The 25,143-nt window shown below is 36.3% G+C and overlaps 1 protein-coding gene across 1 annotated transcript; it reads right to left on the reverse strand.

The window, feature by feature from the left end:
- Window positions 1-4,136: 4,136 nt before the first annotated feature.
- UNE17 (Subtilisin-like serine endopeptidase family protein) lies at window positions 4,137-13,962 on the reverse strand. The gene is made up of 10 exons (XM_039129442.2): window positions 13,876-13,962; window positions 13,685-13,776; window positions 13,509-13,606; window positions 13,238-13,393; window positions 12,142-12,803; window positions 9,530-9,597; window positions 8,174-8,416; window positions 6,151-6,265; window positions 5,389-5,602; window positions 4,137-4,824 (listed from the first exon to the last, which is right to left on the reverse strand). Exons 1-10 carry the CDS (start codon window positions 13,954-13,956, stop codon window positions 4,229-4,231), a joined length of 2,325 nt encoding a protein of 774 aa, XP_038985370.2. The 5' UTR covers window positions 13,957-13,962; the 3' UTR covers window positions 4,137-4,228.
- Between the last annotated feature and the right edge of the window lie 11,181 nt (window positions 13,963-25,143).

Raw genomic sequence — 25,143 nt, forward strand, 5'->3', positions numbered from 1 at the left:
TTAAATCGAGGGTCTACACTGTTTTGAGCCATTAAATTTTTCGAGGAGCATTGGATCGAACTCCGTTCCTAAACTCTATCAACGCTTGTTCAATATTGTTTGAGTAGTGTCATCAAATTAGGTCTTTTCAACATGCTGAATAACAATGCCTTTTTACCTATCTCACATCCATATCAAATAATGTGATCCTCAAGAATAGGCTACATCGAAGAATAAGACTATGAACAAGGATATTAGTTTTTTCTTAACAAATTGGGCTTTGATTCCAATTGGTGAGGTTGGCTGCGAGTCTTGTATGCTGGTCCATTCTCATGCTTATTGGTTTTAGTGTTTCAAATATGGGGCCTACTAGAAGTCAATTGTAGATGTTCTCTACTGCGTATTTTCTTACTTGGCTCATTCATATCTATAGATGGAAATCTTCATGTAACTTCCTAAAGATTTGGCTTCCAAAAATGAGGTTTTGATGAATAAATTGACCAAAGTGACTATTCTATAGATATAACAAGATCTCTCTTGCTTTTTGTGCAAGGCTAGTATTTGGTTATGGCTCAAGTCCATATCTTGTAGGTAAATCCAGGGTTAAAATTATGCATTTGTTAAATGCACTTCTCCTTCCTTGGACAGTGGGCTTGAATAAATGCAATCTAGTTTGTGTTTTGGGGTTCTAAAATTCAGGGTTAAAAGAAACTTTTTAAAAATATTTGTAAATATCACAATCAGTAAAGGATGATGTCAAAATGAGAATGATTCAACTCTTTTACTTATTGCCTTCAATTTCTATATCAAATTACTTTTTGGTTATGAACTAATACACTTGTCAAAATTGCAACTTCTAAGTCATGATTAAAATTCAACATCTTAAATGAATCTTAGAAAACATGCAGACACATAAATAGAAGAATGTGGAATTGGGAGTTTACAAAAATGGGAGTATCGCTATTTTTCAGTTAGCAAGAGTATATAAGAGTAAACTTGTCATTTCTTAAACTTTATACATCAGAAAATGTTTAGTGGTGAGGAATATCTTGAGCAATGGTTGATCAATCGCATTTGTTATGGAGGTTTGCATGAATCTAAATGCACATCAAATGTTGTCATATATATTCCTTGGTTGCCTCAACGACACTTGTTTGGAATTATTGACATTCAATCTCATTAAATTTTGATTTATGTCATTAATAAATCCATACTTTTTCAAAGTTATTTATCCTAGAAAATCATTTTAAAATTACACATGATTAATTTCACATATTAGAGTGAGAGAGAGAGGGGGGGGACTTATTATTTTGGGATCCACAAAAATGGTGCACGATTTGAGCTTTTTGGTACACACATCTAATGATTCTAGTTAAAAACCTAATTATTACCTTTAGACTGAAGTTACAATTAAAATCAATGTTAAAATACTTAATGTGATGATATAGGACAAAGAAGTATATTCTGGATTAGATTTTATATCTTATAAATTGAGCTTAGAATGATGGGAATTATAGCTGAGATAATTGAGATCAAAGTTCAACTGAGGACTTGGATCATGTGGATAAAATCGAGTTTTTGAGAAGAAAATATGAGCAAAGCTGGACTCACTTTCAGTTAAAGTGAAAGAAAAGAGCATAGTAGCTCATCAGCAATACAAATTAACAGGTTAAGCAGCAGAAGTAAGGATCAAAGTTTCTTATATTCTTTTTCTCTAATCCATCTACCCAGCAAAAACAAAATATGATTGACTAATGATCCCTCATGTTGAAACAATATCCAAACAACCTGCTGTTTCATTCCAACCAAAGGCACCAACAGATACTGACAACTAGAAGATTCCACTATTTTCTCAATCTTGTGTTAGACATTAAAGGCCCTCCAAGAATCTTAAATAGAAACAAGATTAGTGGTGAATGATATCATTTTTTTTTTGCGATCAATATTGACAGATAGATTCTAATTTATTTTTTTTTGGTTTAGAGTTTAATAGTGATTAAGTTTGCATTAGAGTCATATATTTGGAGCTGGAATTTAGAAGTTAATTATCAAAGCTAAAATTGACTAAGGGAGTGCACAAAGTCATTGTCAAAAGTTTATATTGAGAATATTAGATTGAGAGAAAGAGGGAGGAACAAAGTATCAGCTATAGGTTGAAATAATTAATAAATCCGATTTGAGTGTAAGATCACATATGAATATGATATTGGGGTCTCCTGTGCAATGATCAAAAAAGATTATGATTTCTCTAAAAGGATAACAAGGATCATAATTGAGGTTGAAAAGAGTCCAAGGTGAAGTTGATATGGAAGTCAAGTCTTGAACAAAATTCCAGACTGCCATTATGATTGCTGCCTTAAATTGACCATTATTTTAAGTTGAGTTGAACCTTCTTAAAATTGGGAACGTCGGTTGAGCCATTCCATCCCAATAGCGTATATTTGGAGCTCAATATGAAATCCGTCTTTCTTGCAAGACCCGTTCGGATCTTTTCTTCGCTATTAGAGCTACCGGTGCCATGCTCAAAATGCATATAAAACTTATCTTTGATGTGTTGGTGGGTTGTTCCCGTATGTATCAAGTTGGCGACTGATAGGTAGGAGATATAACCTACTTTGTTCCCAGGTATTATACAGGATTCATTACTCTTCCTGGAATATATTAGATTATGTGATGCAGAGAGTGCTACCATAGCCTCAACAATGACTAAAATTATCTTTTTCTTTGAATGAAATGGTTTGAATTGTAATGGTCAAAACTAATTATTAGTGTATATAATGATCGTGAGCAAAATTAGCATGTAACCTAATTTTGAGAGTATGTTTACAGTCATTTCAACGAGCCCAATTCCAATGATGATTTGTTTAAATTTTGTTCATTGATATTCTTGTTATTGCAATATGATTGAATTTTGTAATTGAAGATCCATAGGACTGATCCAAATCAGACCCATCCTTAAAACTCTATTGCTTGTGATTGGCAATCCTAGAAAGCTCATAGTTGGGGATTTATATACTCAAGCATATCATTTATGCCTCCATTATAAAGCAAAAAAGAGGAGCACATAGTCATGGATTACATTCAATTTTGAGGAAAAAAAACATTGAAGTTAACATTGATCAAAGCTTAGAAGATAATGGCCTTATATAAATTTTCTAAAATTTTTCTTGGTCTATATCATCGTCATCATCATTCATAATCTTTTATCTGGAAAAAAGGAGAAAAATATATTACTAACATGGGTCTTGACTTAAGAGATTGGAGTGTCGATAGTGGTGTTTGGTCCCCTAGGCTTTCAAGCCTTGCCAATCTTTCATAGGGATTGCAGCACTCAAGAAGCATGGTTCAGGTAGTTGGTCTAACAGAGCCCTTCACCTAGTGGACTCCTTTAAAATATTGTAGCTTTAAATTTGTTCCACAAGGTCTAATGCATATTACCCTTTTTCTATTTTTTCATGATTAGCTAATGATGGGCCATCCTATCCACCTTGTTTCACAATTAGGATGAGAAAGGAATTAAAGAACTATGAGAAGAACTCCCAAACAAAAGGCTGCTTCCAAGCAAGAGCATTGTAAGACTACCTTAGCAGAATACAAGCAAAAAATACTTGCAGATCACATTCCATCAAGACCAAGTTAACAGGTTAGTCTCTAGTGTTTGGTGGTCCAAAACCTGGACCACCAATCCTATAACATTCCAAAGTTCAGTCAAGAATACCACAACATCACAAGGAGATAGAGATATAAATTATTGATGAGGCAGTGGTGAAGAGTTCACAACTTCCAAAAATGACAGGCAAAGGTTGTTGGGGCATAGGCAACTTTGATCTACCTGATATGTGAACTCTGTCATTGATAGGCAAGTACCCATAAAGATGCAAAGCATTTTTAATGCATAAGATTCAGAGGTGTTCAGCCTCTTCTTTTCTCCTTCTAATCCTATTAGCATTGTCATGGAGAATAATGCTGCGTAATCATGCTTTGGTTATTCCATTTCAAATTATCGCCATAATCCAATATTCGGCTGTCATTATATTTTAGTAATATAATTTGCTCTAACTCAATCCAATATTCCACCAAAAAGGAGATCCATTATTACCTGACTAGAAGAGCACAAAAGCATGACTTGATGCAAGAAAGAAACAACAGAAGAGATGTCAATTGAAAAGCATGATACCTAACTTTTTTGTTATGCTAGAGGGCCATCAATGAACTTCGTTAAGTAAAACTTAATTTGCAACATGTTATGTTAAGCACTCTGATGAGCTGCAGCATCTCTATGTCCATCCCCAAGATTGTTCACACACACTATCAATGGGGTTTTAACATGATGATAGCCATCAAACCAAACTATCTCCCCAAAATCATACCGCCCTTGGGACCGTTTAATTGGCATAACAGTCACATAATATGAAATAGTTTTCTTATGCAAAGAGAAAACTAGGAACCTTGGCCATATAGAAGTGTACACTCCCTCAGGGTTCTTGATGCTGGAGAAATAGAAAGCACTACTTCGACCGACATTCCGAAGAGTTCTCTTGATTGTTAATGTTGACGGAAGGTCCGATATAATTATTGCAGGATAATTTAGCTCCATAACGGAGTGGCTTCCGCTGCAACTAGCGTCAATGCTAGGTGAAGGAAGAACCATCATCTTTATCTGGACCTCAGAGTAGCCTAAACTACAAAGAAAAAGAATATAATCTCGAGTATCCATATCATATACTAGTCCTGGGTCTATTGCTTTTAAGGGATTTACATGCCCTGCACCTATGTCAAAGGGATCTGCTGCTGTCAAAGTGCCTCCTGCCAAGATGTTGTCTGAGCTTGTATCACTCATGTAAGCTGCATGGACAAAATGATAATGAATTTAATGTTTAGTAGAAAAATCATGCAAAAAGAACTAATGGCAGGAAAATGCCTGTACAAAAGTTTATAAATCAAGCTAGTGGATTATGGGACCATTTTTTGGATGATAGAATAGTGAATAAACATTTTGGAGGGCTTTTATTGAGCTCTCATGTAGTTCTATGTTTAAGGATTTATACACAGAAGGCACTCTTGGAAAATGAGATTGTTTGTGCTTTATCATTTAATGGTTCTCCAAGTCATTAGAAACCAATTCAACTATTCAAAAACTATCTAATGATTCACAAAATTCAGAAAAAATTCATGAGGCAGCCATAACTTGTTCATTAGAGTTGTCTATTACATATCAATTTTGTTGCCTCATCAATACCTTTTACGCATACATTGAAGATATCGGTCCACCTATTAATTACAAATTTCTTTCTGTTTACTTTTTTGAGTTTTTCACTTTGTTGAAACTTGTTTAATTGCTTGATTGCTCCATATTAGTCACTTAAAGATGCCAACTTGTTACCAGGCTTGTAGGTTCTTATGTTTTACCTGTTGTCATTAGAGCAGACTTGATTGCAGCCGGGGACCAATCAGGATGAGCTGATTTGAGAAGAGCCACAATGCCTGATACATGGGGGCATGACATTGAGGTCCCCGAATCGAAGTTCCAAACCACAGAACGACCATCAAATGGTAGCAAAGTTGGTGAAGATTTTGGTGACCATGCTGCCAAGATATTTACCCCTGGAGCCATGATATCAGGCTGCAAGAAGATAAAAATGATGTTAACCTTCATGAAAAGTTGAATGATGGGGCTCATGAATAGCTCAGCCTCAGCTTGTTAAATGTTCCATCCAAGTAATATTCTAGCTCAGGCTGCATTTTTTAGACTTATAGCTAAAAAGTAATTAATGCTGGGTTTGCATTAGAAAACAATACAAGGGAGACTAATTTAAGTTAATGGCGATCCAATTGAGCCGATCCATTCATGGATGAATCAGGCTTGGCATGCTAAGAAGCTTGTTCAAGCTCATTCAGTTGGAAAGTGCTTGAGGTCAAGCTCAATTTTGAGGCATGTCTGAATAAGCTCGATCAGCTAGGAGAACATTTGGCTTGAGAAATAAGTATAATCTTGGGTTCATCCAGACGATCGGCTTGTTTATGTTCTAATGAACATAATTTTGAGTTGGCTTGAGTTTAATTTTGAGCTTAAGCACCCTCCTAATGAATATGTTCTAATCGATCAAGCTTTTAGGTGTGAAACACATCAAAGATAGCAAAAGCATGATGCTCAATTAAAAATTTGAGTACCTTGAGGATATTTGGGGATATAGAACTCGGCCCTCTAGAGGAGAAGTACGCCATGGATGGGGCAGGAGAGTGACCAATGTTTGTTTTGCTGGAAAAGATTTGCACCGACAGATCCCTTCAAGATTTTCATGCTTCATATTAGATAATTAGATAACAATATTTTTGCGCAAAAAAGTAAAATATCAATGGATTGATTGGCATTTTTTTTAAAAAAAAATAGATAACAGATTTCTTTGTTAAAAAATTTAGCTAGTCTTTTGAGATTCTTTTTAAGAAAAGGTGGTAATGTTGTCAATCATCTATGTTAAAATTGCCCATGGCAAATACTCGGAGAAATACCTTTCATGGTTCAAAGATGGATCTTTCTATGGAGTAAAGGTGTAAGCACAAAGCTACAACTTGGTTTAGAAGCCTGTTAAAAGTTCTACTCACCATTTTATTTATGATATTGAGATTTCACACCTATGTTAAGGTTGTGTAGATCATACTAGTCTATTACTGGCCATAATGGACTAACCAATAAGGCTAACCAACTTGGTTTTTATTATGGGATGGTCATCTTGTTTTAAAGTCCTTTTAGGAGCCATATCAATGCTAGCTAGGTGGCTCAATTTAGTTTTGCAAACCTTGTGGTACTGAAATTAATATTTATAAATTCTTTTAACCACTTTCTTGCTAAATTATAAGACTTGTAAAATTATAAAAGGTTCTAGGTAGATTGTTTCATGGGATAAGTTTTGACAACTAATATATTATATCTTGTCATCGTAAACACATCAAATGAGCTCATAAAAATATTTAAAATTATTTTTAAAAATTTTAACTGATATTGCACAAGGTGAGCACATTAATTGAGCCCATGAGCACATTAATTGTCCCATGAGTCTTGTCCCATTAGGTGATTCCCCTTGCATTTCTCTCCAATAATTTTTCTTATCAAACCTATACCTTCACCTCGAGTTAATCAGGCAAATGGATCGACATGATTAAGGATCCATAGTTTACTTTTAAGAAACAGAGATTTTGTGTGGATTATGTCTCATTATTTCTGAATGATGTGTTTTATTTTAATCGAGCATTTAATTACATCTTTCTATACATTAGGGGTTAGAGATCTATAATTTTGTTGCTTCTTGTGCTTTAGGAATGGTTGGGATTCATTTCAAATATGCACAAAAATTGCATTTGAAAAAATTAATAATAGGTTTTTGAAAAGAAAATAGTTAATAGTAGGAAACATACCATATGAGTAATACATATTAAGAGATATGAAAGACTGTGAGTAGAAAAAATATTGGAAGTGTTATCACTTAACAAATGCTTTAAACCTTTTATTAGATATAACCATACATATATGGGTGGAAATTAGATGGGTCAGGTCAGATTGGAGGTCAGCCTAGGCCCAACCCAAGAGCCAAAGGCCTTTGCTCACAGCCCAACCCAACCCAACCCTACATTTAATCTGAGCTCCTTAAACCCAACTTGGCTTGGCTTAGGTTCAAAATCGGGTTGCTTCAAGTTGGGTCGAGTCTAATTAGATCGATTGGATCAGCTTAACAAAGTAATCTATAAATACTTTCATGCCAATTGATTATCTAAAAGTAAAACAAAATGAGCTAGAAATGGCAATGTTTGAATATAACATGATTCCCAATTTCATATGGTTAATATATGTCTATAATATCACTCCCGATTTCATATGGTTTATATATGTATATTATATATTTTTATGGTTTTGAACTCTGGTGAGGTTAGATTGCCTAATATGTTAAACTGAATCGAACTTTAATTTGGGTAAGTTTCGGGACTTTCAAACCAAACCCAATCCGGGTCATGCCTCTACGCACCCAAGTAAGTCCAATTTTGGATTGTGCTGGGGTTGACCTGCTCAATTTCCAGTCCTACACGCGCACACATAGAGTTATATATGCATGTATGTATCATTCTTAGATGATATTTTTAATGGATTGACTTTTGTTATCTAAATTAGTAGCATTTCCATAGCTATAAACTTTTCACTTACTTGAAAGATTGAATATAGTGAAGTATCTGAGTGCCTTGATAGAGGTCAACATGGATAGTTGGAAGGAAATCATCCTGAACTGTTTGCCTCGTTATGGACTCAACAAAAATCATGCCCGATCCATTGATTGCTAAGATTGATAGGGCTGCAACTGTGCTAGATACCTGCCCTATGGAAGAGAAGCAAAGAACAATCTTCTTTGACCCTGGCTTGCGGCCGTTCCATTTGTCAAGTGAACATGACCTTTACAATGCAAACAATATGGATAAGACAATAGAGATGAATCATCAAAACTTATCAGTAGACAAAAGTTAAATTGTCATTTTTCTAGAGAGATTGCCTCCTAATAAGAGTAACATAACCTTTAAAAAATGATGTTTCGTTCCTTTATTTCTTTTTCGCATCATATTGTATGCCTAATAAATTCTCATTGTAATGTAGCATATGGATTGAAGTCTTAAAATATGTTCAACTACTTTAGAAATCATGTAAATTTAACTTCAATCTCTATTCTAATTATAATTTTGGATTTATAAGTGATATTTAATTTATAAGATAAATGTATAGTTTGCATATGATTATATTTTTTATTCATTTATTTATAATCATAATTAGTTTGCAAAAAGTTACAATGATGAACTTAGTTACTATATCATCAGTAAAACATTGTGTGTAGAGATATAGATATACACATGCATATATACATATAGATTATATATAAATATATATACTTTATGTTAAAAATATATATAAAGAAAAAGAGCTGGACTTGGCTACACTCGTGGATCTCTATTCGGATTCTATCAGATCTATATTGGATAATGAAGATTCCACATCGATGATCCAAGCAAATGGATGTGTTATACTACCCTTAAACTGCTTACATACCAAAAATTATATGATTTGGAGATCCCTGGCCTATATATCAGTTGATCAAAAAATATATATAATTTAATATTATTTAGACTATCCAATTTTTTCATTATCTGATGCATAGGTTAGGAATCTCCAACTTATATAATTTTTGATATATAAGCAATTTAAAGGTGGTAGATCATATCTAACGGCTCGGATTATCGATGTGCAACCTTTATTATCTAATATAAATCTGACCGAATCTAAATGAAGATCCACTCGAGTGTAGCTAAGTCTAACTCTCTTTCTATATGTGTGTGTCCTATATCTTGGCTCATCCAAAGTATCTAAACTATCAGATACATGTAAAAATTTATATACAAGCACAATTGCGTGCCATACTTCTTGCAAATCTCCACATGACACCCACACCCACGTCCCCCTTCCAACAAAAAAAAAACAAAGAATACACACACAAAGGGAGAGAGATAAGGAGATCACCCATCAACAAAAAACTTCCCACTATCGACCAATTTCATCTTCATTTCTCTTGTGATGAAGCCTTGTCCCTATAGAGAGATCATTTGTTAGTCACCTTTTTTGGATAAGAACAAAAAACAAGGATTATTTATATAATTTTTAAGATAACAATAAATACCTTAGGAGACACCATGTTAAAGATAAATGCTAGGTATTTCTTTATCTTTTTTCTATGTGATTAGAAAAAGAAAGAAGAGCTTTGCTTTTGTTGTATTTTTGTTGGAAAGAAAAAGAATCATTGCATAACAAATAGGAATATGAAGATATAGGGAGCCAAAGAGAAATCATTTAAAGTTCTACAATAAATGCAACCCTAGATCTATGATTTTTTTTATTGCTTATGCCAATAGTGCAAGTTGACTCAACCACACAAACAACGTAACATGTTCAATTAGCAAATACTACAATATGTCCAAATCCTGCCCATAGTATCGCCCAAAGAGAAATTTTATAGGAATTTTTTTTATTATCATGAATTTAGTATTAACAACATGCAACATGTAATGTGAATATGTTTCTTGGAGAAAAAAAAAGGAAGAAAGTATGTCTTGCGAGTCTTCCTAAAAGTCAAGTAGGTTAATATACTTGTGATAAATACAAAGGGATGAAAGTTAATACTTGCTTTTCATGGTTTGGATAATCTTGTAAAACACATTAGGTTTATGGGATTGAGATTAGGACTTTCAATACTAAAGCATATTGAGCTTGCTTCGACCCCTATCAATCGAACTTGCCCCAGACCAGTTCTAGAGAGAGAGAGAAATGCTGTACATTTTTTTTGTTTCTCATATTTTTGTCTTGCGATTTTTTGGCCCTCTCTCGATTCCTACATTCTCACTCTTCCTCTCCCTCTTCTCCATGTATCTTGCACCCACCCACTTGCTCTTGGCTGATGCTCCCTCTCCAATTTGGTAATTTGGTGTTCTCAATTTCATAAATATAGTAGAATTTGATAGGATTTATCCTACCAAACCCTTAATTTCTTTTTTTTCTTTTTTTTTTCCAGTGGGATTGAATAACCTTAATCATTTCAAAATAGACCTATTCATGAGCCGAATGCCTGCCCGGACCGATCAAGCCCAAAAATTTTCGTATGAGCCTAGGCCTGGATTTAAAGCACAGTGGGCCAAGGTGAGCCTGAATATATGCCCGTCTATTAAATGAGCTGGACTTGGATTTAGGTCTGAAAACCTAGCCCAAGCCCGACCCGCTCTAGATGTATAGAATGCCATACAGGCATGCCATACCCATAGCCCAGCCCATTTGGTCTCATTTGTTATAGCTGCATGCGCTTCATTTCCGTGCACCAAGTCCTCATCAAAACAACCATAAAGACATAAGCCAGTAGCCCCATCAACCCCTTTCAAATATTTAATCTTTGTAAGTTATTTTTTTTTAAATTTTTAGACCCCCTCAAAATAAAGGTCGAGAAAGCCTCGAGCCCGGCTTGAGGCTCGCAGCTCGAAGCCCGCGTAAAGAGCAGTCTTCGGCCTGAAAGTAGGCCGGAAGGTCGAATTGGGCTGAGCCCGAGCCCGACTAAAATAAGTGACACCTTGGGCTGAGCTTGACCCGTGTTCAAGTCTATTCCAAATGGATGAGTATGAATTACAAGTGACATATATTGGTTTTACTTGGGGAAAATGGACACTTTTTAATGAGGGAGGCAGGTTGTTTCATTTTTTTTATAATAAAGTTTTCTTTCTCTCCCCTACAACTTGATTGAATAATCTAGCAAGTTTTCTTCAACTTGATTAAATAATCTAGCAAGACATAGACCCTACATAATTGTAAATTTAAAAAAAAAATGACCGAGAGATAGGTATCCACAGGATCTAACTTATAACCAGCATTCCACATGCAAGTTTTTCATATGAAATTTAGACATGAATATTCATCTCGCACGAGACAAGCATCATATGCATCAACTTGTGCAAAGATTATCATACAACTATTTCGGAGTTTTTCTTTTAAGATGAAGAATGAATTCACTGATCATAAATTGAACAGCCCAATGACTGAATTCACTGATCAATGCATATATGTAAACTAGATAAGAAAAATAGACAATACTAGTGAATAGACAATTAAAAAAGAATTATTGATTTTTCTCAGAAAAATTATTATTAATCAAACAAAATAGGGCTGGATATTCTGTAATAGTTTACTTTTTCAGAAGTAAAGACAAGCAAAACTCATGAAATTTCATTTGTATATGAAATGCAATGAAGATGGGATCTGATCATGTATCAACACTAGCATCCTCAATTTACCATAGCATGTTCTTGCAAGAAGGCATTTTGATCATGAAACTGCTGCACTAATAAGGTATCTAAAAGTCTTATGGAGCAGTACCTACAAAGTCAAACCAATGAGATAGTGATGACATATTTGAAATGCTTGTTATGAGCAAGATAACCCTTCTCATTTGAACTAAAAATAATTATAGATAACCTTTCTCATTCCATTGCCATGTTATATGTGATGGATCAACAAAAGCCCATATTCTGCTGAGCTGCTGTTATTAATTACTCTTAGGTATGCATGATTCATGCATGGTGTTTGTGAGAGTATACCATGAAAGAGACATTGTTTCCCAGTACCATCTGCGTTGGGAATGCCCGGTCAATTGTCCCGGCGGCAACACACAAGCCCCACGGCGACACATTTTGCACCAGGGATGAGTCAGGCCCATCGTTCCCGGCCGAGAACACCACCGCCACCCCCAGCTGCATTGCATGGAACGACCCAATGTCACTGCTCGTCGAGAAGAATGGCATCAACGGCGGCGGCGATCCGAGCGAGGCCGAGATCACCTGCACTCCGTCGTGCAAGGCATCGTCGAAGGCGGCCAAGATGTCGGCCTCAGTGCAGCTCCCTTGTAGCCAGCATACCTTGTACACCGCCAGCCGAGCCCGTGGCGCGCCGCCGCGGGCGGTGCCAGGTCCCAGGCCGAAGTAGCTCGCATTCCTTGCGACAGACCCGACCGCCGTCGATGCTGTGTGTGTCCCATGCCCAAGCCGGTCCCGGGGCGATCGGTACTCGGCTTCACCGGTCGTGTTCAGAGGCCCAAACTCACGTTCGAAGCCATTGATGTAGTAGCGAGCTCCGATCAGCTTACGGTTGCATGCTTTCTGTGGGTCGAACTTGTCGGCTTTCACGCATGCTCCATGCCATGATTTTGGGATTGGACCCATGCCGGGTTCCTCCCGGAAGCTATCCGATTCCGGCCAGACACCTTCGATGATTAAGAGATGTGATTAACAAGCAATCAGCATCTTTATTGTAGTTATTTGTTGCTAGAATACTGAGCAAAGAATAACGGTGTTTATATCAGCGTGATGCAATGCCATGCAGTAATTTAACTTTGTTTGAGCGTATGATTGGTGCAATGCAGAGTTTACTGTTCTAACTTTGATACAGTTGGGTCTTTTAATCTACCAAGTGGTGATGAGTATAGAGCATTTTTATGTTTCTTCTTGTGCTTGTCTAATATGGCCGATACATTTGCAGTTTTGATAGATTTTCAGCACTTTGTGAGCTATCATCTTCTCCGCAGCCCATCGGCCGGGAATTTTGCACTGAGGTGGGCAGTTATATGCAGAAACTATGGTAAGCAAGGAGCAAGAACGACATTAGACTTAAGAAGAAAGAGAATTTATTTAAAAGAACCTGTATCCAAGATGCCAACAACTATATCATTTCCATATTTTAACTGCATCGGTGTAGTTTCCTCAGGTCCCAAGGTGAGGCCCATGAAGTCCCAACTTCGAGTTGTGTGCAATCCCAATATCTTGCTCCTGAACACTGATATCACCCCTTCCATACCTACGAATTTGATTAAAACTCTCTTACAATGATAGAACTTAGTATGATTAATATGTTTAATACAGATATAGTCAAGTTTGACACGTAGTTGTAGGAGTCAGTAGCAGCTTCTTACTTGCCAGGGTGGTGGCCTGTGTTGAGTTAAGCATCGCAGCAAAACCAGAGAAGCCATGCTTGTAACTGTAGATCATGGCTTCCTCTGCTTCATCTTCTCTGCAAATTAAGTGAATTGACCAATAAGAAAGCTGATAGAAAGGAATATCAGGATAAGATATTATAACCAACAATCACCTCGAAAAGACACTGGAGAGAAGTCGGACATGGAGCCTTGTGGTGAGAAGAGGATCCTGGCCATGGTTATGGCCCAGGTAGACTATGTGAACCTGCAAGGCAAGAACAAGAAGACAGCATGACGTGAGACTATAATTTGGAGGGAAGAGAAAAAGGTAAGGCTCTTCGTGGGATAAGGTTACAACACGTACATGGGGTGTGGGTGTGGAAGGAATAGAATAAAGTGAGAGTGAGAGGAAGAGACCCCAGAGGAATTGAAAGGAAGTGCTCATTGTCCCTCACACAATCACCCAATTGAAAGTGCTGAGGATTATATAGATGGGGAAAGGTCACTACGAATGATCCCATGGTCTCGAGAGTGGATAGCAGGGTGTAGGGTGCTTGCATTACAATCCTTGAAAAGGCACAAGGACTCTGACAATTCCCCATGGTTGCATGATGACCTCCTCCTTTGGTATCTTGCCTCTATCTTTCTCTTTCTTTGTGGTGAACAAGCTCCATTATAGAGAGAGAGAGGTCTCTCTCTCTCTCTCTCGCACACACAATTGCATGTCTATACCAACTACCAAGATTATAGCAGGTGGATAACAAGGAAAAGTTGCCCACTTCCTCTTTCTAATGTAATCATCTTATCTAGTTTTACCACCTAGCTGTACTTAGGGATGTAAATATGAAAGTAAACTATATTATGAGAGCTTTCTGGAGTTCCCCAAAAGGCTAAATCTCAGAGTTTAGAGTTCTACATTATAGGTAAAGATGGTTACTATGAAGAACAGATGTATGCACTTTCATGATTACTCTTACAACTTGATCTCAAAAGGACTTACAAATCTCATTTATGATAAGGTAAATGTTGACCTTCAATTTTCATCAAAAATGTTTGATCTTCCCTGAGTATAAGAGCAAACATGAGTTTATTAGCATCAAAAGGATAACAGCTATATTCCTATTTATCTTGTTTACTATAATTCTAACGATCTTGCAATAGTTTTCCAGCTGAACATAGTATGTAATAGTCACATGAAGGCTATGCTTAAACTGCTGAGAGTTTGCATCAGTGGTGCACTGGTGATTTAACTGTAGGCATTACATCATAAAAATCAGATTTCCTTTGTACAGCCTCAAGGGGGAATGAAACCTCCTATATAAATCTTCTAACAACTTTAAAACCTAGTTAATAATGTAAAATATATAGGATTATTGAAATATAATTATGACATCCTAACCTATGTTCTATAATATTAACAGCATATGTTGGCAAAAGAACTACTAAAGATTTGTGAGTTCTTAGCGTTACCCCAAGCTACATTATTTCTTTATGAGTGGAGTGGCAGAGGGATTTGGGAGCTATTATTACCTTCATGTTATTCTTCTTCAAAGTAATGAACATGATACACTACTCTAGCTACTCTACATTCTTTACTGGATAAAAACTATGATCTGAATTGACCAATTTTTTTTGGAAAATTAAGTTTCTCGATGATTTTTTTTTTCTACCAAATTCATGGTATATTAATTTGACCATGATAGACAAATAATGGAATTTGAGTATCAATTTTTTTTTAAAAAAAAAAATTAAGTGTCAATACATTGCGTAAATGTGAATCAATATCAAAGCCTATGGGACTTACAAAACACTCCTCATCTACAGCCATGAGTTCATATCATCATTCTTCTTTTTACCTCAACAAAAATACCATCATCATGGATCACCGGCATTCATTCGGTCTTCCTTATAGCTAACTATTATTACATGCATGCATGTATCAGTGGCTTTGCTACTTACATTAAACCCATTCTTGGACCACCCAAAAAATCAACCATTTCAACAAAATTTTACTATCATTCTTATGTTCAATAAAAACAGGGTGCTAAAGAGCTCTCTCACCAAAATCACGAAAACAGACCAAGTACCCTGTTCGAGGAATGCTGCAACGAGACTTTGCTAATTGGAAGATGCACTTAGTGGTCATTTCAAATCATATTTAGGCTGCAAAAGGGGCTGGATGAACCATTAAATAGCCATAGCATGTACGTACTCAACATTAACCGACCCAAATATCTATAAGTGACTATATTTTTCATATGGTAACTAGAAACAGCCATGTTATTATAGCATAGTACTCCAAGGCTCATTGATAGTTTACGTGTAACGTAGGTTTTATGCATCACTTCCAGCTTTTAATTTTTAGTTTGCACAAAATACAAAACTTATTTTTGGTTTTCAATTTCTTTGGAGTTTTTGGTTGTGACAGTAGTGGTAGCAGCCTACAGCTAATGGGTGGTGGTGGGGGCCAACGGTGGTGGTGGTGATCATGGATGGTTTCAATTTTTCTTAAAAAAAGTGAAAGCTATTTCTCGAACTTTCATGTTTTTCAGAAATTCTAAATAATAATTTTAAAAAATCAAAAAGCAAAATGGGTAACCAAATGAGTTTCTAGCATCGGTTTTTAGTTTCTATAAATCGAAAACTAATAGCAATACTGGATAGGCTGTAAATAAACAAGAAATAAATTTCAATGAAAATTTATAATGAACAAATTAAGCTATACTAAGAGAATATTTTTGTGCCTCAAAATTCCTAAATTAAATATCAAGTCTTGTTCCTTTTTTGGCATGAAGGAATGGGTAAAGTTACTTTTGATGCCACATTTTATAAATCCTAGAGAATATATTGGCATCAATATGCTAAAATTCCATTCTCTATATTATTTTCTTGAAGGCTGGATTTTGGTCCAATGAACTCATGCATACAACATTTTCGTCACACTCAAAACAAATAATATGATTTGTGCATAGATTTTACAGAAGTGGTGATGCTTTATGCAATTAGTTTGTCCATGAATAGGATTTTGCTTATGGTAGCAAGATAAATAAAATTTTTCAAGAGCATGTTGAGGAACCTATACATTCATCCATTGAGACAGCTTGGTATCATAACGTGGTAAAAGATTGTGATCAAGTACTATATTCGGGTTGTAAGAATTTTTCAAAAATTTCTTTTATTGTGCATTTATTCCATTTAAAATATTTGAATAGGTGATCTAGTAAGTCTTTTATTATGCTACTTCAATTATTAAATGATATATTTTCGGAAGGTGTTACTTTGCCATCATCTTCTTATGAAGCCAAAAAACTAGTAAAATAATTGAATCTTGGATATAAAAAGATTCACAGTTGTCCAAATGACTGTATTTTATACCGTGGTAAAAATGTTAACCAAGAGTCGTGCCACATGTGTGAATCTTTATGATGAAAAAAGCATAAAGTAGATGAGGATGATTTATTGAATGAAATGGATGCTACAAGAACTAAAAACCGGCCAAAGTTTTGCATTATTTTTCTTTCATACCTAGATTGAAAATGACCTATGCATCATCAAAGATAACTTCGTCAATGAGATGGCATGACGAAAGTCATGCAAAAAATAGAATGTTAAGATATCCAGCAGATAGTTTAACATGGAAAGTATTTGATGATAGACATCACAATTTTTCTTATGATGTTCGTAGTGTTAGTTTGGGTTTAGCTACTGATGGGTTCAATTCATTCCGAATGATGAGTTCTATACAATACTTGGCCGGTTGTTTTGATTCCTTATAATTTGCCACTATGGATGTGTATAAAATAGTCTTCACTTATCATGTCAATAGTTATTTAAAGTGATAAAGGTCTAAGTAATGATATTGATATTTTTCTGCAGTCTTTAATAGAAAAATTGAAATAGTTATAGCAGGGTATCGATGCATTTGATGCTTTCACTGGCCAAATATTCAAATTGCGGGCAGTTCTTATCTGGACTATCAATGATTTTCCTACATATGCTAATATATCTGATAAGAGCACTAAGAAACGTATTGTATATCCCTCTTGTAGGGATTCAACCCATTTGTATTGGTTAAAACATAAAGAAAAATTCTATTATATGGGCCATCATCGATGGTTAGAAGCAAACCATCCATTTCGATTTCAACAAGATTTGTTTGATGATACTATAGAGTTGTGATCTACCCCCGTTCTACCAACTAGAGTTGAAGTTCTTGACAAATATATGGCATCAATTACAATTATGCTAAGGTCTCCAAATGTTCAAAGAAAAAAGAAAGGAAGGATGTTGGTAGCTCAATGAATGAAGGGTTAATAGAGGAGATCAGTACTAGCAATCTTGATGCAGGGGTGTTTGAAGATGCTGACAACTTCTTCGTAAATAATGACAACATATATGGACATAGAAATGATGATGACATAATGGTAGCATTTACACATAGAGCTATTAAGCAATTATGGAAAAAAGGCGCATTTTTTTACCTTATTAGGAGTGCAATCTTCTTCAGCATAATCTTGATGTGATGCATATAGAGAAGAATGTTTGTGATAATTTGATTGGAATATTATTAAATCTTCATAGGAAGATGAAAATAAGTGTCGTCAATTGATAATTAGTGATGCTATTTTGCATCATTAATTAGCGATGCAAATAAGCATCGTTAATTAATTAGAGACGCTTTATTGCCGATGCTAGTTAAAGCATCATCAATTAATGACTCTTAAAAACATTGTTTTCCTTTCTTAACTCATGATGCGAACCAAAAATATTGTAAAAAAGTTATTTTTTTATGGCTACACTGCCGGCACTTTTGCGATGCTTCAAAAAGCACCGGGGATCTGTCATACGGCACTTTTTTGCCTTGGCAAATGAATTAAAAAGCGTCAGTAATGCCACTTCTTCCTATAGTGTTATGGGATTAATATACTATTGCAGAAAGTCCATATGATCCTAACCATAAGATTTCTCACTAATATCTAAACAATTTGATTACATTTTGAAGCATGTTATGACTCGAACCATCTCAGCAAAGAGAATCATGGCACTAAGCTGTTGTTACACTAAGGCATTACAGAGTAAGCAAATATAAGCCAAGATGTTCTAGCAATTTGACAAGAGATCTTTCATGACAGAGTAAGCAAATATCTGTGACATGACCACCTTGGTCAATTGGTCATTGAAGATAAACACGACTCTCTAGGTGTTGACCATTCTCTGACAATATTAGGAGTTTAGTTAGAACACTGCCAAGTTGATTTGACTCAATTTGTCCACTTAGTCATTTTAATCACTGCGTTGGAAGTCCTTGCTAGACTATACAAGTTGACCTGAGACTTAGTTGATCTGGTTTCAGTTTTAATATATGTTCTATTTCAATTTTTTCATTTCACAATTGAACTACATTACTAGATGTTTCTGACTTAGACAAAATCCTAAACTTAGACCAGTTGGCCTGAAATCCGAACAACTGACTCAAATCCTAAGCTATAGATAATGGTGTTTTGCAAATCATATTAGCCCAGAGCTTTGGAATTTCAAAATAGACCATACTCACAAGCATTTTGGCATTTATTATTGGGCTAGTATTTTTTGTAATGGTGGATATATACCTTAAACTCAGAGAATTTTTTTCCTCTCAAGATCTCAAACTAACATCAACCTTCTTAGCCGATCACAATTTCTTAGCCAATGCACTTTTGGAGAAGCGCTCATCATGATATATAGAAAGGCCAGTTAATACATAGGGTGGCAAACATAGTTGATTGCAAAATTTAAGACCTTGGAACCACTGCACAACTCTCAATTGTTGCATCTAGACTTGGAAAAAAAAAAGAGATAAAATATGGGAGGTGACAGATTTATGTAGAGAACTATGATAAATAAAGCATTAAAAAATAGTGAACATGCTTTCCAAAAAAAAAAGAATAGTGACAATGGATGGTAAAAATAGCTTCTATCATATTGAATCACAAGGTTAGGAGGGGAATTTAAACTTCCTGCAAAATATGGTGGATATTTGCCAAAAGTTTTAGAAGTAAATCATGTCAGGTAAAGAATTCATATGAGAAAGATAATAGATGTTAAACTACTAGTGCATATCATTTTGAAAATAGGAGGGAGTCCTATTGGGGAGTCCATCCATATATCACCACCAAGGAAGTTCCTCTTGTAATGGAATTACTTAAGATGAAATGTTGGGGATAATACTTGATGCAGGACTCACTCGCAGGTTATTGAGAGAGAAGAAGCACAAGGAACAAAAAGAGAAAATTGGAAGAAAACTCTGTGAAAAATTTTATTAATCACCCAAAACAATCTAGTACAAACTAAACCCTAGGCTGCCATACATAGACGGGCCTTACAAATCTGACTGAAAATAGAAAACCTGACCGAAAATTAAAAGAAAATATACTAGTACTGCTCGACTATAAAATCTGAAAATCAGAAAAAAAATAATATTTTTTCTAAAAAACAATTCAAATGGAACAGGGTGCGAATAAGCTGGCTCCTACAGGGTTTGGTATGACCCAACTAAGCATAGAACTTGCCAGCTATGTCTTGTACTGCATCAACACCACTTGAGGACTCAAAACTCTAGAACGCCGTTCACTCAGGCCATAAGTTGCCAGTTTATATGAAAACAAGCCTAGAAGATGACATAACAATAATTAAGCACAAAAACTAACAAATTATAACCAAAATAATCTTTTGCAATGATGCTAAAGGTTGTGAATAGTGTCATTCGGCAACCAAAGGAAACCATGAATAATCCCTGAAATTTTCTTGTTCAATGTTTAGTCCAAGACTATGGCAGCAGCATATAGCCAATAGCTGAGGCTAACACCTGGTAACACCCCAAAAGAGCCTAGTCCTATTCAACTTTATGCAAAGGTAGGCCTAAAATTATTTTCAACTGATTCTCTAGTTATGGCATTCACTCTCCATAGGGACAACTCTCTGTTAAAATACAACTGGTCCTATTGAGACTAGATCAGTTAAGACTTGTTAATGAGATTTAACGATTGCTTTTTCTCGAGCAAATCATTTAGATCATGCTTGTACATCGATTTGAGATGAACCTCTGGAAATTTTTTCCCTGCCCATGTTGCAATGTCTTTAGATTCTAAACTAGCAACCAAAAAAGAAGATACAAATCTAAGATCCTAATTTTTAAGCTTTTTTCTCTGAGATAACCTCCTTTGTGTGGCATCTGTTATACTTCAGCATTTTCCAACAGAACACGCATCTATAGAATGAAAAAATCTGATGGACCACCAGGCATGCGATGTCTACTTGTTTTCCAGAAAGAACAGGTGCTATGCCACCCAGTTCCAATTCACTTCAAGTGATGGAAACAGAAGAATCCAGTTAAAATGCTACGTAAACGTCAACTATGCTTGTAGATGGGTTTTTCTGACGCCATGGATGATAACAAATCTTTTGTCGTAGCATAGAATCTATGGTTTACAAGCTCAAGTCCAACTCCAACGTAGTACAAGTTTTCCAAGTCCACTCGGTAAGCGATCATATACTCAGATCAAGACATCAATAATTGTCTGAGTCTCGAGATCTTTTTGTTTCTTGCCCTTGTTTTCTTAAATTAAATTTTAAACGCGGAGGACTTCAGTGCACAAAGTTCTTATGTCTCCTTCCAAGATCCCTGTGGACGTTTTGGGGGACAGTTGGCTGGCTGATATTCTACTGTGCAGGTGGTCCACGTTTTGCAACCCCAATGGATTGGAGGGACGTAGGGTTTGCGATCTATTGGCCCTAAAAGGGTGGGATTGGGATTGGACCTCGTCCGATAGGTCTTTGGTGAGCAGCTGGTTGAGCAGGTGTTAGCAATGCCGATCGCAGCGGCTAAGGCGGAGGACAGGCAAGTGTGGGGCCAGACGGGTAGGATAGAGGTGCGGACACATGACCTTCTTGGGCTGGTGAGGACTGCGGCTAGGCAGATGAAGGCGGGTGGATTTGGCAGTTGCGTATCCATTCTCGAGTGGCCTTGTTTGTCTGTAAGGTCGCTTTGGGATGTTTACCTACCAGGGGAGTCCTGGCCCGACAGGGGGTGCGCATCACCCCGAGATGTTGGGCCTGTCAGGAGACGGAGGAGATTATTTTCCATGTCCTTTTTGGTTGTCAGAGGGTGGCTTCGTTATGGGAGTGTGCCTTGGCCTGCTCTAGTCTGCACTATAGGTGGGCGTCGATAGAGGACTTTCTGACCCTCCTGGCTTAGTCTTCCTGAAGACCGGGCCTCCTGTCAGTGGGGATTAGGCCAGCTTATGTGGTTTATCACTGCTGGCTAGATAGGAATGCTCGAATCTTCGAAAACAGAACCAAGCAGATGAGAGTTGTAGTAGACAAGGCCCTACTTCACGCGACGAAGGTCCTTGATGTTACTACATCGTCATCCCTTGGGTTTGCCAGGAGAATCTAGGGTTCTCATTTCACTCACGTAGCGTCCAGGTGTGTTCTCATCTTTTGGGAGCCCCCACACCCTAGTTTCCTCAAGGTAAACTTTAACGGCAATACTCAGGAGGGCGACTACTGCAGCGCCGGCTTTGTCATTAGAGATCAGCAGGCCAGACTAGTGGCGGCTGGGAAGGCAGCGTATCTTCAATCAGTCTGTCAACAGCACTGAGTTGAGAGCAGCATGGGAGGGAGTATCCTATGCGCAACGAGTGCTGAGGGCAGACCGCATTATCATTAACAAGGACTCCGCCATGGTGATCGAGAGTATCAAGGGGACCGAGAGTGCTAATTGGAAAATACGACTGCTCCACGATATTCATCGTTTGCTAGGCGAATGCATCTCCCATCATGCCTCTCATGCTTATAGAGAGGCTAACAGTGCAGCAGATTGGGTCGCCTCCTATGCAGCTCATCATTTAGGCGATTTTATCTGGTTGGACCAGACTTCTGTCCTATCTTCCTTGCAGTCAATTTTACTTTCTGACTTTTTGGGCAAGTCCCACACCCATTATGTATGAGCTGCCGATGTACCAAAAAAAAAGGAAAAGAATCATCACATATAGCTTATTTCATGATCTAGAAAATCTCAAAAATCTTGTCTTGGAATCACTCCTCTACTAGATTAAACAGTCTGTTTTGATGTATAGGAAAATTCACAAAAAAAAACTATACAAATAAAGCTATTTGCATATATAGATTACAGACTGGCTAGGCTAATTAAAATCTTAAAGCCTAGACTCATGAAATCTTTTTCGGGGGTCAAGATAACTCGAGATATAGTTTCTTTTGTCCCTCATTGTAGCATATATAAATGCTTTTAGATAACAATTGAATGGCACTTGTAACCGTTTCCACTCACTCTTGCAAACCTAACATAAAAATATTATATATATAATATTAATAATATGTAACAACCCAGGATCTCATCCAAAATTGCTAGCCGAAAGGTATTATTTAGGTTTTTTGATCATGTATAAGTATCCAAAATCTATCCAGTGAAACTGATGTGGGACTATACATACTCCTCCCGTTCAACTCCATTCAAATCTAATCACAAACACCATAATTAGCCCGTGGTCTTATATAATTTTAAAATTAAATAATGGGTCTTATATAATTTTTTCCCTTTATCTTCATGATGACATCTTATAATTGATATAGCAGTCTTAATGCGCACTGCCGTTATATGGCAACAATAACGGTACCGACGTTATAACTGTGAAGTTAATTTCATATTAAAAATATGAAAACTATTAACTCACTTGTTTCTTCCATTTATGTATACCTTTTATCAAACATCACAAATTTTAAACCACACAATTAAACATTTCTTGATAAATACCTTGCCGGACATGAATGAGGAACTTTGGTCGGCTCTGGTTGTCTTGAGTCAACTAAATGAGTCAACCTGTTTCCGAAAGAAGATAGAATTTTCAACTTAGAGACCAAGCCGGGTTGAAATTTAATTGAATTAAGTTAAGATGAGTCCCTGAGTTGACGCAACGAGCTCTCAATCAAAGGCTCCTCCTTGCGCATAAAACACTCAGAAGAGCTTACTAAAATGAAGATTGCTATGGCATTCCTTAATATTATCTTATAAAAAGTTAGTAGAGATCTGGATTATCCATTAAGATAGGGCATTTAGGGAATTTTGTTGTTCATAGGGAATTCTGGTACACAGATAATTTTGGGACCTCAGAATAGTGTAGAGACCTGTAGGGGCCTTTGATCTTAATGAAAAGGTCCCTTATCAAAAAACTTTGCCTGCACCTTAGCAAGAGAATCTATGGCTAGGGAGAGACAAGTGGTAGGCAACCCTCAGTCCATGTCATTCTCAAATTAGGTCATCTTTAGGGCTTTCTAGGATCAGAGAAGAAGGAAAGCCAAAGTGGCATCCCTTTTCCCTCTTCATGTGTCTGGGAATGCAGAAAAGGTTGGTCATAAAGGCTAAGCCAATCCTTTCTTCGCTAAGTTATACTTTCCACAAGAGTGACAAGAAGACTAACACAAAATAGCATCAGAATATCCATATATACCTCAATTTCAAGATCAGCATATTTGAAAGTTTAGTCCTATGAAAAATACTTTCAGAAGACTGCACAATTCTTTTGTTATATTAATGTAATCAAATAAGCAAGAGACAGAAGGGAGATTGCCTTTTTGACATTTTAAAAGATACTACAACAGCCTGGAGTTATTCAACCATGATCCACAGTGGAACTCACATATGAAAGCTTCCCACCAAAGCTAAAATGAAAACCATGAATTTCACATGTGAAAGCTTCCCACCATAGCTAATGAAAACCATGAATGGAAAAATTTTCCTGTCCACAACTATGAATAGGTGGGCTTGACCACTCCTACATCCCTTGCCTAATGGTTGAAAAGATGGGTTCATAGTTCACATTTTTATGTTATGCACTTGTGTGAATAAAGTGTAACAACGATTAATGATTAAAAACAAAAGAAGTGATCAAGAAATCATTCTTTCTAGTTTGCTTAAAAGAAATTTCAGCATAGAATGTTGTTGGCCTATGAATTTTTTGCGCACCGACAACAGTAAGAGGCAATCGTCATATTCTTGGCTTGTTTAGTAAGATTTAATTGACATGCCTCAAGGATTTGATAGCATTAAGAACTAACAAGTCTATGCATGATAAATATATGGCCGACATCTTATATTATTAGCAAAGTCCTTTTTGTACATAGTGTTCCTTGGTGGTTGACCATTACATATATTGACAATATTGACAGCACTTTTTATGCGTCAAATCTTGTGAAGAAGTGGTGGATGAGTAATCTAATCTAGTCTGTGAAATATTGATGGTGCACCAATGTATTGAAACATACAGCTCATAGCAAAGAATCATGATCATTTAGACTATTACCTTTGTTAGATTCATAGAGATGCCATATGAGTTTGAAGCTTAATGTATCCAATGCAACTAATTTAGTTCAAGAAGATCATGGATTTCCTTAACTATAAGACTGTAAGACGTGTTGCAGAGATCACATATTTTCCCATCAATAATCATTAATGGATGATTGCTTGATTGCTTGTTTAGGGTTTTGTGTTATGAACCTAACTCTTCCATTAAATTAAATAAGGCTATGAATTGCACCATCTAATTCAAAATAATATTGGAATCATAATGCAACTAAT

Source organism: Phoenix dactylifera, chromosome 5, assembly GCF_051530095.1.
Source record: "Phoenix dactylifera cultivar Ajwa chromosome 5, Ajwa_hap1_PhDact_Kaust_v1.1, whole genome shotgun sequence".
NCBI lineage: Eukaryota > Viridiplantae > Streptophyta > Magnoliopsida > Arecales > Arecaceae > Phoenix > Phoenix dactylifera.